Genomic DNA, 15,266 nt, shown 5'->3' on the forward strand with positions numbered 1-15,266 from the left:
TAATAAAGCATTATCTAGTCTATCAACAGGCAAAGCTAGTTATCTACCAAATTCATGCGATATAAAGGAGTAGTTGGCTCCAGAATCAAATAAAATTTGGGCAGGCAAATTGTTAACGAGAAAGGTACCTGAAGCGACATTAGCTTCATCCTTAGCAGCTTCCAGTGTTATCTGGAATGCTCTCGCCTTTGGCTTTGGTGGAATGTTGGGCTTAGCTGCCTCCTTCTTCTTCGGACAGTCTTTCAAAATGTGTCCCTCTTCATTACAACCAAAACACATCCTTTTGTTGTTCGGACATTCATTGGCAAAATGTCCAACCTTTCCACACTTGTAGCAAGTTACATCCTCGCTACATTTCCCGAAGTGCTTTTTCTTACACTTATCACACCACTTCGCTTCTCCTCCTTTTCCCCCACCAAACCTTTTCGAATCAGATTTCGAAAATTTACTTTTCTTACCGGAACCAGATGTTCCCTCAAACTTCCTCTTCTCACCAACCTCAACCTTGTTGGTGGTTCTCCCCTTTATCATGTTCTCAACAGACTTGGCAGCCCAGATAGCTGCCTCTAGAGTAAGTGCCTGACGTACTGGCACCTCGTACTCCCATGGAAGTCCCTTCGCATACCGATCCACCTTTGTCAGCTCGTCTGGAACGATACGCAAGGCAAACTCCATCTTATCGGTGAAGTTGTTGGTGTATTCATCAACTGACATGCTGCCCTTAGTTAATGTCAGGAACTTGTTCTCCAACAGATTTTGAGCCGAGCAGAACTTGCGCTTAAACTGCACCAAGAACTCTACCCATGACAATTGCAGTGGCTCATTAGGGCTCAAAGTCTTCCCTAGAGTGTTCCACCAACGAACGGCTCCACCTCGGAACTGTCGCACTGCATAGATAGTTTGCAACTTACCTTTGCAGCCACAAGTCATGAAGGCTAACTCCATTTCGGAGATCCAATCCATCACTCCTATCAGATCCTCCTTTCCATTGAAGGTCGATGGTTTGCAAGTTAGAAAGTCCTTGTACTTGCATCCCATTCCATCATTCCTTCCATCACGGTTGTCTTGTCTAACTATCGGTGGGTTGGCTTGACCAACAGACCCACTAAAGTTTCCACCTTCCGAGTGCCCTTCATTTAATTCAGGCTCTTCCACACAAATTGACAGTTCTTTACGATTTTGTTGAAGCAACCGTCTAGTTTCATCCATTTGACAATCCAACATCATCTGAATCATCAATTGTACACCGGCCATTGTTATCGGCTTAGGTGTTGCTGCTATGATAGGTCTTTGCTCAATCACTGGTGGTTGATTCCTGTTTTCATCAGCATTTCCAACTCCACTTCTTGTTCTCACCATTTTTGATCTACACACCGAATACGGTGAAATTAGATCCTTATTCAAGATAGATATTCAAATCATCCTTATCACTCCGAAACGTTTACATGCTAGTTCTAATATCGTAGACGTACGCTTAGAATCCTACACACATAAAGTTTCTAGATCCGGTCGGCAACAGACCATAGATCCGAACAAATAATATCATATATGGCAACATATAACATTTAGCACATAAAGCATTTTAGGCAACTTTCCTAAAATAAACTAGTGCTTGTGTCTAAAATATAACAGACACACATCTCAAAATTTCACTTAGCATTCTAAGTTTAAGTCTAGAAATCCTAAAAATTCCTAGTTCGCTTAAACTAATGCTCTGATACCAACTGTGACATCCCCAAAATCTCGGCCAGAAAAGACCGATTTTCATTTATTCTTTTAAAATAAATTCAGAGTAAATCCTTTTGATTTGAAAGAGTTGCGGAATTTGTTCCCAAAAACAAAACATGATAAAACAATGTTTACCAAAGCATTTCAAAAAAGAAATGTATTTTTTCATTATAAAATCAAAACTCGGGGTGTCATGTTCCGATATAGACCAACAAGCATAAACGATAACATTACAAGTCATTCAACAAATATTTACATATACAGACTTGTAAACAAAACAACTTGATGGTTCATCCATCTTACGCCCTTGCGCCACTTCCTGTAATACAAATAAAACTGAGTGGGTCAGGCTTGGGAGCCTGGTGAGCATATAGGGTTTTCAACCCACAATAAATAATTAAATTAATTATTATCAACCAACAATAACCCAGTTACCCATTCCCGTTATTCTCACTTTACGTCCCTAAAAGAACTAACACAAGGGACCTAATCTAAGAATATTTTCATCGTGGTGACAACACATGCTGCGGGGGTTCCTCAGCAATATAAGTCAAATAAGGCAACCATGAGGGGGATGGAATACAGCGAATGAACACCCAAGTTCATTAACACCTACAGGTTATGAGCCTGCTAGCGTTCCACTGGACTGTCTAGAAAAGTCTGTGGTCGTCATCTAAATTCCGCTAGATGACTGGATCAAAACAACAACGAGGCCTCTCATCTGTTTATTACACACCAACTATCTACTCATGTTCTACCCAACATATTAGTAGATAAAAACATACATTTTTTATACATATTTTCAAAACCTGTATAGCATGCTTGATCAATACATTTTCCATATAACAGATGAGGCACACACACATAACACGTATTTCATATAGAAATAATCACATCTGTAAGATAGAAGAAAGTGAATATACATTCACACACATAACAACAAAATATACACATAACACGTATCTCGTATAAAATACTTCATAGTTATACGTTAGGAGAAAGTAACAACGCATTCACACGTATAAACGACAATAAACTTAATACACTCAAACCATACTTGTATTATTATTGCGTTTATGAAAGGTAGTATACACTCACTTGATCAGAAGATGATCGGACAGCACTACGGCTTGCAGAAGTCATAATCCTCAGCAGATCTGGAAGATCTCTACGAAAATCGAACTTCTCGCGGGCAGAGCTTCGGCTCGGAAACCGCACTTCTCGGGATCTTCGGGATCTCGGGACTCGCTTCGGGACTCGGGAATATTACCGGGGCTTCGGTGTGTCTTCGGGGGTAAAAACGCAGAGCTTCGGCACAAAAACGAGAGGAAATTAGCAAATAAACCCGGACCCCTCGCATCCTATTTATAGGAGGCTGGAAGCCTCTTGTACGCGGGGCGTACGCCAGTACACGGGGCGTACTGGTCCGAGAAACGTCATCGCTTACGTATCCGAAGCCACTTGCTGCGATGTCGACACCTTCGGAGTACGCGGGGCGTACTCACTTACGTGGCGCGTAAGTCGGATCAGATCTGTGACTCGCCTTCGGATAAGGCTTCCGAATTTTGATTTAAAAATAAATACAAATTAATTAATAAACTTCGGAAATTCATATCTTCTCCATACGAACTCCGTTTTCGACTACGCTCTACAACTTTCATTTAGACTCCGTCGGCTAATTTTGAATTTATTTTTATTATTTATTTTTAATAGGCCGGGACAAAAAATTTCGTTATAAATTCATAACTTCTTCGTTTGACGTCCGTTCTCGCCTAACTTTTTATCGCTTTGATACTAACAACGAGATCTTCAATTCTCGTTTAGATCACTAAGGCTAAATATCGCTCTAACGTAAATTTCACTTTTTACGTCATTCAGCGTTGTCGGTTCTGTCGCGAAACTTCGACATGTCATAACTTCCTCGTTATAACTCGGATTTCGGCATTCTTTATATCTTCGGAAACCTTGTTTCAACTACTACAACATTATCTAAAGATATCAAGTTTATTTTACACTTAAATTTTGACGCTTATTTTTATTCTTAATTAATCAAACCACATAATTAAGCAATTAAGCACAAAACACATAATACTAAAATAATACAAACTTATTATTTCAAAACGGGTTACAAAGGTTAACCTAGACTATCACATTGCTAAAAATGGCAAGCCCAGAAACACAGGCGTTACAATTAAATAACAAAATCTCGGGATCTCATGTTCCGATACAGACCAAAACCATAAATAATATAAAATAGACCTTACAACAGTTATTTATAACTACTGATCTATAATCCAAAATCTCTCGTCAAATCCACCAACTTATACTCTGGTGTCATTACCTGTAATGCAAAGAAAACTGAGTGGGTCAGGCTTGGGAGCCTGGTGAGCATATAGGGTTTTCGACCCACAATAATATAAATATTATATTCAATCATCAAATAATCAATCCAATTACCCATCCCCATTATCTTCTTTATTTCTCAAGGTTTTATTAATCAACTATCCTTCCTTCATTCATTCCTAAGGATTGACCTAAGGAATTAGCACAAACTTACATTGCTACAGAATGCGCATCTGTCAACATTATCCTTTAAGCGTCTCTGCCAGGATTACGACATTCACTATTAGGTGCATCTGCCAATATTATTCTTAAGCGCATATGCCAATATTATCCTTAAGCGCATCAGCTAGTATTATGGCATTCTCTATTTGGTGCATCTACCAATATTATGCTTAAGCGCATCTGCTAGCATATGTCATTCTCTATTTGGTGCATCTACCAATATTATGCTTAATCATCTTTCATACCTCATCATTTTATCACATACCAACTATCTCATCTACCCATTTTCTACCCAACATATTTGTAGATATAAAATACATATACAGTTTAACTCATTTAAAAAAACTATATAAAACATCCATTCCACACTTATCTCAAATAAACAACAATATATAAACACATAGCATGTATTTCATAGAAAATACTTCATATTTATGTGTTAGAAGAGAGTGACTACACACTCACCCAAAAAGTATACTTAATACATTCGAACAATACTTGTATTAATATTGTGTTTATGAAAGGGACGATACACTCACACATATAAACAACAATATATATAAACGTATAACACGTATTTCATAGCAAATACTTAATATTTATGTGTTAGAAGAAAGTGATCACACACTCACTTGATCAGAAGATGATCGGACAACACTACGGCTTGTAGAAGTAGTATTCTTCAGTAGATCTGGAAGGTCTTTACAAAAACCGGGCTTCTCACGGGCAGAGCTTCGGCTCGGGAATCTCACTTCTCGGGATCTTCGGGATTTAGGACTTGATTCGTGTCTCGGTATGAAACTGGGGCTTTGGGGGTACTTTGGGATGACTATAGAGAGTATCGGGAGTGAGAGAGAGGAGTTGGAGCAACCCAAACTCGGCTGGCCCTTCAAATCTATTTATAGGGCAAAATTTGCCCTTGCCACGTCGTGGAGGCTGGGTTGTCACTGCATGCGTCATTGCAAGTGGGTCTGACAGACTCCAGAGCTCCTGCCACGTCGTGGCACTTTTACCACGTCGTGGTGGCTGACAGTTTTGGGGTTTCGCGCCCTGAACTTCAGAAATTTATAACTTTCGTATACGAACTCCATTTTCAACGTTCTTTATATCGACACGTAGGTGAGAATATGCTCTACAACTCTCGTTTAGACTCCGTTGGCTAATTTTGAATTTATTTTTAATATATTATAAATATATTACTTTTATATTATTTTTAGTAGGCCGAGACATGACAACTCTCGTTTAGACTCCGTTGGCTCATGTGATGTCGCGTCTTTTTCTAAGTGAAGAGGTAAAAGTATAAATCTTCAAAATAATTTTTTTATTAAAAAAAATGAAAGTAAGTTGCTATTTCATGGCTATTTGTGAACATGTGATGCTTTCTAGAGCAACTGCTAACGTTCAGAAGTTACATGACTCTGTTAGAGAGATTACAACATATTGGCAAAAACCGGAGGTATTTAAAAAGAAAAATGTTATAATATATTTAAAAAATATTTTTTTAACAAATGTTGCTAATTGAATAATAGAATGAATAAAGGTAAATTAGCATTTAAACTTTTTTTTATGGAATTAGTGCTGAATGAATAAATAGTTTTTTTATAAATGTTTGTGAAACGAAATTGTAATTGGGTTTAAGATTAACAATTAGTTAATTATTTAAATGAAAATATCTGATATAACAAAGTTATATAAATTCACGGATACTTACATGATGAAATCAGTAATCAACTTCTATCAAATATTTCTACAATGAGTTATTTTATAATAATTAATAATAGTTGTTTTATAATTTTGTTTTATAAGTTCAGTGATAAAGATTGATAGAAATACCTTTGGCTTAATTTTTTGACGCTTTGTCTTTGTAATTTTATAGCGATGTGTTTGGCTTTTTTCATATTTTTTTGTAAGTTTTAGCTGGTGAATTGATGTTTTTGGATATGCGAAACTTTGTGGTTTACGTTGTTAATTACTGGCATGTTTTTTCCATGAGAATTGTGCATATGGTATTGGGAATGTGGTTGTTTTTTTTTTCCTTAATGAAAAAGAAAAGTACATTGTTATTATCAGAGTTTTTAATGTTGTCATGCATAACCGATATATAAAAGACTAAAACTATGGTCTTAACTGAACCCCGCGGAGCGGGGTTTCATACCTAAGTGATATTAAAATGATTTATCTCGTTTTTTATGATTAAAATATTAAATTTATGTTTTTTGATATGATTTTTTGGTGTGCCGTTGGAGACAAAAAATTATATGGTGTTAACATTATAACATTTTTTTTTTGTGTCATGGTGCTTATTGATGGTAATAGTGACTTAGCGAGTTAAATGATTAAAAAGGACGACCATTGGGCTCTTGTCATTAAGTAGGCTCCAAGTTGCCTAAACCTTTGTGCCAGCCATCCTTTTCGCCTTATCTCATATATATATATATATATATATATATATATATATATATATATATATATATATATATATATATATATATATATATATATGTATGAAAAGTGAATATACCCTTATCTCATATATATATATATATATATATATATATATATATATATAGGAAAAGTGAATATACCCTTAAGGTATATAAACTTAGGTACCCAAACACACCATAATATATCGTTTTGTTTGATATATTCATTATAATATTGTTAAACTTCAATCCTAACTTGATTTTCTTTTAATATATTCAAAATTTCACTATTATCATTATCTTACATCACATATTTTTGTCAAACACCTACTCGGCTATATATATTGTAGTTGAAAATGAAAATTATATAAGAGGAAGATAAATGTGTAAATTATAGAAATATTGGAAGTAAATCAAGTTATAAGTTAAATTATAAGAACATTGGACAATTAGAATGTATTATATGATACAAAACAAGGTAGTATGGTGAGTTTGGGTACCTAAGCTTATATACCCTTAAGGGTATATTCACTTTTCCATATATATATATATATATATATATATATATATATATATATATATATATATATATATATATATATATATATATATATAGAAAATGGAAAATTATTATCAGTCATTCATTTAATCTAAGCATAAAAATACACGATGGCAAACTTATAAATATGATAATAAACTTCAATCTCAAATACGTAACATCAATTTCTTTGTTGAATACTCCAAATTGGAATTTTCCCAGATTCGCAAACGAACTCAGTTGAAATCGGAATTTGGTCGTCGTTCATGAATTTGGAATCGGAGTTCTAGACTCATAGTCACAGTCGACATTGAAGGACTCAGAATCGGTACTCACAAGTTCCCAATCAGATTTTCGGAAATCAAAATTAAAATGTGAAATTGATCAGACATAGGATGTCGCATCTGAAGTTAGAAACTTTTGAAATTGGAACATATATTCTAATCAGAACAGTTCGCATCTTGATTATCAGTATCACAAAGAAATCTGGATCGGGATTTCAAGGTTTCAAAATTGAAATCAGAATTTTTGTTGGAATGAAATCAAAATCGGAATTGCACGCTTCAAAGTCGAAATCGGAAGTATTTGTGAAACCACCTTATAATATTCATATGTGAATATATTGTGTAATATTCATAAGTGAATATATCATCTAATATTTACAAATGAATATACTATGTAATATTCAAATGTGATATACCATGTAATACTATGTAATATTTACATATAAAAATATCATTTAATATTCATAAGTTAATATACTATCTAATATTCATAAGTGAATATATTATATTAATACTCACAAAAGAATGCATCGTGTAATATTTAAATATGAATATACTATGTTTATTATATGTTATATTCATATATTAATGATATTTAAATTGTAAAAAAAAATAATCTTACTTTTTATTAATAAGTTAATAACGAATGTACTGTAATGAAACCTGATGCATTTTTATTCATTTATGAATAACGATAGCTGAAAATATAATAAAAAAATTATTTTATCTTAAAACTATATCAATATGGACGTCTATTTGTAGAGATTAAAAAATCATGAGTTTTAGTATATTTAAAATCGTTTTTCGATAAAAATAGCTTCTTAAAAATTAAAAGAAATGAAAAAAACTATGTTTTTGTATATATTAATGTAATGATTAGCATAGTTTAAGGAAACATGTTTTGTTGGAAAACACTTGTTTATTCATTTCTCATTTCCGCTAATACGATGGCGGCTTTTGCAGCAAAAATAAATTAGTGGCTTTTGCGGCAAAAATAAATTAGTGGCTTTTGCGGCAAAAATAAATGAGTGGCTGAGAATGTTTTTGCGGCAAAAACCACATGGACTATTTGTCATTTCCTCTCTCTCTCTCTCTCTCTCTCTCTATATATATATATATATATATATATATATATATATATATATATATATATATATATATATATATATATATATATATATATATATATATATATATATATATATATATGTTCAAAGCTAGAAATAATAAAGCATCATGTTTTGTTTGTCAATTTTGTCTGGTGTTTTTTAGCCATTTTGATACTTTTGGTCCTTGCAATCAAAATTTTTACATTTTTTTTGGAACCTTTTAATAATCAAAGTTTGGCCACAAAACTTTAAGGAATTAACAACTTTGGTTCTTTTTCTAAAAATTTGTTAATTCTAACCCCTTTAATTCTTTAGCCATTTTGAATTTTTTGTCCTTGCAGTCAAAACTTTTACATCATATTTTTTTTACTTTGCCCCTTATTCTTTATCCATTTTGACACTTTTGGTCCTTGCAATCAAAAGTTTTATATTTTTTTCGAACATTTTAATATTTAAATTTTGGTCACAATTTGAAAATTATGGTCCCTTAAAAACTTGCTAAATACAATCCATTTAATTCTTTAACAACATTTAATTCTTTAGCAATTTTGACACTTTTCGTCCGTACTGTCAAAATTGTTACATTTTTTCATAAAAAACACAAAAAATGGTCCGAGGCAAAGCCCGAATTTTTATGCTAAAAGAGTCAACTACGAGTTAGGAATAGTGAAACTCACGTTTTTTGACTGTTTTCATCATTGCACTTTCTGTGTCTGTCAATTTTTTCTTTTTGTATATTTTTTCTATATTGGTCCTCATATTTAACTTTTTTGTTTTTTTCCTGCCCTCTATCTATCCATCTCCGACTTTTTATCCGTATGAAAATAATCTAAAATCAACTAAAAGAATCAACAACGATGTTTATTAATCTATAAACAAAAATGACACTCAAATCAGACGCACACGGCCCATGTGGAGCATAGGCAACATATATAATTATTAATAAAAAGATTAAATCAAGTAGTTTTTCTACACCAAATGAGATTCACTAAAAAAAGATTAACAATAATACGATATTTATATATGCTAATTGTACTATATATATATATATATATATATATATATATATATATATATATATATATATATATATGTTTTATTTTCACTTTAGTACTTCATAAATATTTTTAAATGTGTTGTTGATGTTGGTTATATTATCGTGTTGAGCATTAGATTATATTTTTCTATTCGACTTTTGTATTAGGGTGCAAAGTCACGTTTGGATGTGGATTGTTATGGCTTAGTGGCTTACCTTCTTGTATGTGTAAATGAGTTGAGTTTTTCCTATAAATAGGAAGTGAGTGACTCTCATTATAAAAAAAAATTGGGAGAGCATTAGTTTTAGAGAGAGTTTTCATTACAAACTCATTTGTACTCTTTCTAACAAAACTAATGAGAGATTAAAATATTTATTTACTTCACGTGTTCTTGATTTGTATGATGTTTCACTAGATCTTTCATATTCTGCATATGTCATCATAATCAACACAACTACAATTGGTATCAAAGCGGGTGTTCTTGATTTGATCAAGAATTGATCCATGATGGCATTCTAGATTTCGTGATTCTTCATTTGTTTTTTGATCTTCATGTTTAGAGAACGTTTTATGTTTTAGAAATCAAAATTTTCCTTGATTTGATTCATAATTCGGTTTTCTTCACTAGAATTCAAGTGATTTTTGCTTTCTCTCTTTAGAAACCCATTCAAAATCACTTTCTCTTTCTAGAAAAACCCAAGATCTTATCGATTGATCAAAGATGGTGTACTTGTGTTATGATTCATGGATTGTGATCATTGAAAATGTCAAATACAAAGTCAATGAAAATCAATTTTATAGATCATTGTTGAAAGGTGGGTTGATTTCATGGGATACTTTGGTTTCTTATGGAGGTTTGAATGATGATCGTGGAAGATTGATATTTAACCATTTTCGAAGATTGAATGCTTGGTTAAAATTTCCATGAATATGTTATCTTGGAGTGGAAATCAAAAGGAAGGAAAAGAAAGAGATTTGTTTGATAAGAAATATATTTCTCTTATTGAAAACCCAAATGATCTTTATGCTCTTAAGTATGCTGAATTTCAAGACTATGGAGTTCAATGTGATGTTCTTGAAGTTCATGATAAGAAGATTTAAGTTGATTCTCATGAAGATGCAAAAGTTTTTTACTCGATTGGAGTTCAAACCGATGATATTTTATGTTCTTGTGATTCGTTTGAATGAATGATTCCTTATCGAAAGCCACACGAATATATAAAAAAAATTACATAAATAAAAAATATTAAAAATAAATAAATTAATAAGCGCACAATAGTATTTTTTTTTTTAGGTAAGATAATGTCAAGTGTGCAACAAAAATAAACAATAGAAACCATCCGAGTTAGAAAAATAAGTTAGGGACCAAACACACAAATTCCCCCAAACCACAGGGACCATCCATGTAATTTACTCTTATTTTTGTACACTAGGTAACGAACTTGTTGAAAGTGTTCAGATATGACTATTATGATCTGTTGTAGCCGGATGTAACCTGCTACAGCAGATCATAATGGTCATATGTGAACATTTACAATAAGTTTGTTACCTAGATGTGTACAAAAAAAAAAAAAAAAAGATAATTATGTAGATATGAATAAACTGAAAAGTTAATTACGTTAATAAGTTGTATTCCTATTAATTTATTCAATCTTGTTTTTCATGATTACCTCTAAAACACTAAATTAAAGTGTGAAATAAAATACATTCAAGATATAACTTCCCCTAACTTGTCAATGCATAACTCCAAACAAGATACACTAAAAAATATGTTATGTGTGATCACATTTAACGTAACTAATTTTTTTTATACAGAAGAAACCGTATATATCTTTATAATAATTTGAAGATTTGAAGATAAATAGATAATAATCATATGACTATCGTTGGAAAAGAGAACCCAAAAATGAACACAAGAAAAGAAACAAAACGAAAGCGTATACGCCAAAAAGAAAAATCATATGACGGCTGATGATGTACGGACAAACACCGAGTATTACGAAATTATACGTCCACTACAAGGGTAATAAAGTAAAACTAACTATGGCGTCTGCCTATCTTGAGGTATATAAAAAAAATACATATTTCTCCGTTAAACTCTTCAACAATCAAGAATCTAGAACAAGAACCAATATTTTCCCCAAATTTTTATATACCCAGATTAACCCATTGCTTCTCGAGGTGGAACTCATTAGTAAAAATGTGTGGCGGTGCGATCATATCCGATTTCATAGCACCTACGGCGAACCGGTCTCGCCGGCTGACTACCGACCTTTTGCGGAAGACTGAGTTTGTAAAGAACCCTAGCAAATGCTACTCGAAGCCCATACGATCTGAGATCTTTGATGTTGAAGATGAATTTGAGGCTGCTTTTCAAGGATTTAAGGACGAAATCGATGCCGAAGTTGTTGAGCATTTTGTTAGCCCTTCAAATTTGTCTGTCTCCAAAGGCTCTGGTAATACTTCTCTATCTCTTAGCAAATGATTTATAACTATACTACTTTAATCTGTTTCATAAAAAAATTTGATTTCCCTGTAGCTCAAAATCGAAAGATAATGTTTTTAATTCAGTAGATTTGGCGTTGATTTAATTAATGTTAAAATCGTTAGATGATGATCACTAAAGCTTTTCCATGCATCCTTGAACATCATATACCATTACTTTCCTTTTCATGTCTTTTATAAACAAAAAAAGTTTACTTTTTTTTTTTTTTTTCATTCCGATTCAGGCTCAAAACCTGTGAAGTCCGATAATGAACCGGAGAAATCAAGTTCAAGGAAAAGGAAAAACCAGTACAGAGGGATCCGTCAACGCCCATGGGGCAAATGGGCGGCAGAGATCCGTGACCCGAGGAAAGGCGTTCGTGTGTGGCTTGGAACTTTTAATACTGCTGAAGAAGCTGCTAGGGCTTATGATGAAGAGGCAAGAAGGATCCGAGGGAAGAAGGCAAAGGTGAACTTCCCATTAGAAGAGAAACCACAAGTTAACCCTATTGCTGCTGCTACTACTATGGGGATTAAACCCAAACCATCTACTCCATCTGAGAGTGCAGCTGCTGTCTTTCACTTCAATTCTGATCAGGGGAGCAACTCTTTTGGTTGTTCTGACTTTGGTTGGGGGGAGCATTGTGTAATGACTCCTGATATTACATCTGTTTTCTCAGAGGTTGATGATGTGAATCCTGCTAAAAAACCTGAAAAGGTTGATGAGTCACTTTTTCAGATGCCGTGTTTTGAAGGGAACTGGGATGCTTTCCTGAATGGAGATGCAGCTCAAGATGATGGAAATGCAGTGGATCTTTGGAGCTTTAATGATCTTCCTGTCATTATGGATGGATCTTTCTAATCAACTGTAAAAATTTCGGCTTGTTATTTGTTGTTTTTAGTCTGGTAGATGGTGGTTGAACATATATTCATCTATTAATCTATTTGTTTTTTTGGTTCCAGATGTATTTGTTGGCGAATGGATAAGCATGCTTAAGCCTTTGAATGGTGTATCAGTTTGCTTCGGTTCTATGCAGAGTATATAGCATAACAGTGAGGTTTATTGAGATTGTAAGACCTTAATCCAATATTTCTATTGCTTATATCTGTATGGATGTAATCTGTTAAACACTGACGCTTGTTTTGCTTCAAAATGGTGTGGATTTTCCTGATGATCTTGAGGTTATCAGCATATCGTGTTTGCGTGTTTCATTGATTTTGTTATGCGTGGATAACATGGGTCGATTTAAAAGCATAAAGTAGTGGAGTGAAACTGATGAAAACTTGTTTAAATGGACAACAAGGCCAAGAACATGCTCATAATGGATTATCTTAATGAGGTTTACCAAAAACCAATCAATATGTGATTGTAAATCTGCCAAGGATATATAGGAGACTTTATTTGGCCAAATAATACGAATATATATTAAGGTGATATGAAAGAACAAATTTTCGGTATCTGTCCTACAATATGAGATTTTTGAATCTAAATGTTAGGAGTCTTTAACAGATTCAATCTCGTGAACTAACTAAACTACATATCAGAAAACTATCGATGCTTAAGGGAGTGGGCGTGGCTTTTCACCTTGGATGGGGCACACACCGACATTAGTGTGCGGCTTGTACCGAGCTCGGCTATAATAGTTTATTCCTCTCTCTCTCTCTCTCTCTCTCTCTCTCTCTCTCTCTCTCTCCTATATAAATATGGGATATTGTCATAAAAAGCCTTAAGTTTTCATGAAATTATCGACTTTATCTATTGATGGGATTTAGGTTCGTTTATACCACATGCTTGTCTCACTTTTCGCATTTTTCCCAAATAACTAGTTGCAAGGGTGTTTACCGGTTACCCCTCAACTATAGCCACGTTAATGAGAAGGCTACATGGCCTTTTTGTTGACTAGGTTAACTAAACGAATGGGAAGCTGTTAGATAGAGCTTGACACCCTGTCACTCCAACATCAATTATCTTGTAGTGAATCCTACCTTCTATCAAGAAAATCTCGGGATATTATGAGGGATTCATTAGGAAATTCTGGTATTTAAAGAAAATTAGGTGTACACTGTTAGTAACGTTGTTCAAGCATAAAGAAATTTGGATGATTGTTGCGTTGAGTTGTTCAACTAGTAAGTCTATCAAATCCATGATTAAAGTAGTTATCTACTTATAATTCTTCAAGTTTGTTTGTAAAATATGTTTGATTTTGCAAGTAGCTGTAACGGCTTCATCAGATGATGTTTACAAAGACACATTTTGCTGGTATATACGAGCCCTTCTCTGCACTAAATGAGATGGATCTTGAGCTTCATGGCATTTATATGGATCATTAACCAAAGCATGAGTTTGTGACTTCACTTGATAAATGTAGGGACGTCTTTCTTAATGTTCTACTTGGTGATGAAAACTTAAGAAATTCAAGCATGGCTGATGAAATCAGAGCACAAGTATATCATGCTAATGAATGGCAAAGTAATGAAGTTGAAGAAGAGGTGGTGAAAAATAAGAACAAAATTCATGATCCAAATACACCATATGATAAGATAGAACCTAAGGTATGTGATATGGTTGAGTCTCCTGCATAACTTTAGTTTTGTATTCAAAATTATGGGTGTCAAATGGATATCATATATACTCTGAAAAATGTTATAGAACAAGATTAGTTGCAAGAAGTGGAAAGAGGACAGAGATGAATGTTTTCCTTTTTAGATTATATGTCGTATGGGTGTACAATGAAAGATCATTTCAAGTTAAAAGCTTGGTTGGAGAGCATCATTGTAATACTCGTTCCTGGTACGCATCAATTCATTTTAATATTTATTTTGTAAGAGCTACTCGATGAGTTGGTAGCCCTAACTCGTCGAGGATGCCAGATTGGACATGGGGATTAAATGATCTACCCGGCGAGTCGAGAGCCCGACTCGACGAGTAGGGCCACCAGGAGGAAACCCTATTTTCGGGGTTTTTGCACCCTATTTAAGCCACTTAACCCCTTTTTGGGCCTCCCTTACCAGCCTGCCTGTCCTTCAGAACCCTAATTCGTTGTGAGCTTCATTTTCGAGAGATTTTTGAACTTTTGAGTGTGTTTTTGTGATATAAA

At 33.6% G+C, this 15,266-nt stretch overlaps 1 protein-coding gene across 1 annotated transcript; it reads left to right on the forward strand.

Annotated features, from left to right (window-relative positions):
- The first annotated feature begins 11,764 nt into the window (after positions 1–11,764).
- LOC145045302 (ethylene-responsive transcription factor RAP2-12-like) lies at positions 11,765–13,360 on the forward strand. Its single transcript, XM_078993637.1, has 3 exons — positions 11,765–12,140; positions 12,414–13,036; positions 13,132–13,360. Exons 1-2 carry the CDS (start codon positions 11,885–11,887, stop codon positions 13,028–13,030), a joined length of 873 nt encoding a protein of 290 aa, XP_078849763.1. The 5' UTR covers positions 11,765–11,884; the 3' UTR covers positions 13,031–13,036; positions 13,132–13,360.
- Positions 13,361–15,266: the final 1,906 nt, after the last annotated feature.

The sequence above is a fragment of the Lactuca saligna genome, chromosome 5, assembly GCF_052625555.1.
Source record: "Lactuca saligna cultivar CGN05327 chromosome 5, ASM5262555v1, whole genome shotgun sequence".
NCBI classification, from domain to species: domain Eukaryota; kingdom Viridiplantae; phylum Streptophyta; class Magnoliopsida; order Asterales; family Asteraceae; genus Lactuca; species Lactuca saligna.

Coding starts and splice junctions, on each gene's coding strand:
- LOC145045302 (XM_078993637.1), top strand. CDS start 11,885: ATGTGTGGCGGTGCGATCATATCCGATTTCATAGCACCTACGGCGAAC. Junction 12,141..12,413: donor GTCTGTCTCCAAAGGCTCTG/GTAATACTTCTC, acceptor ATTCCGATTCAG/GCTCAAAACCTGTGAAGTCC.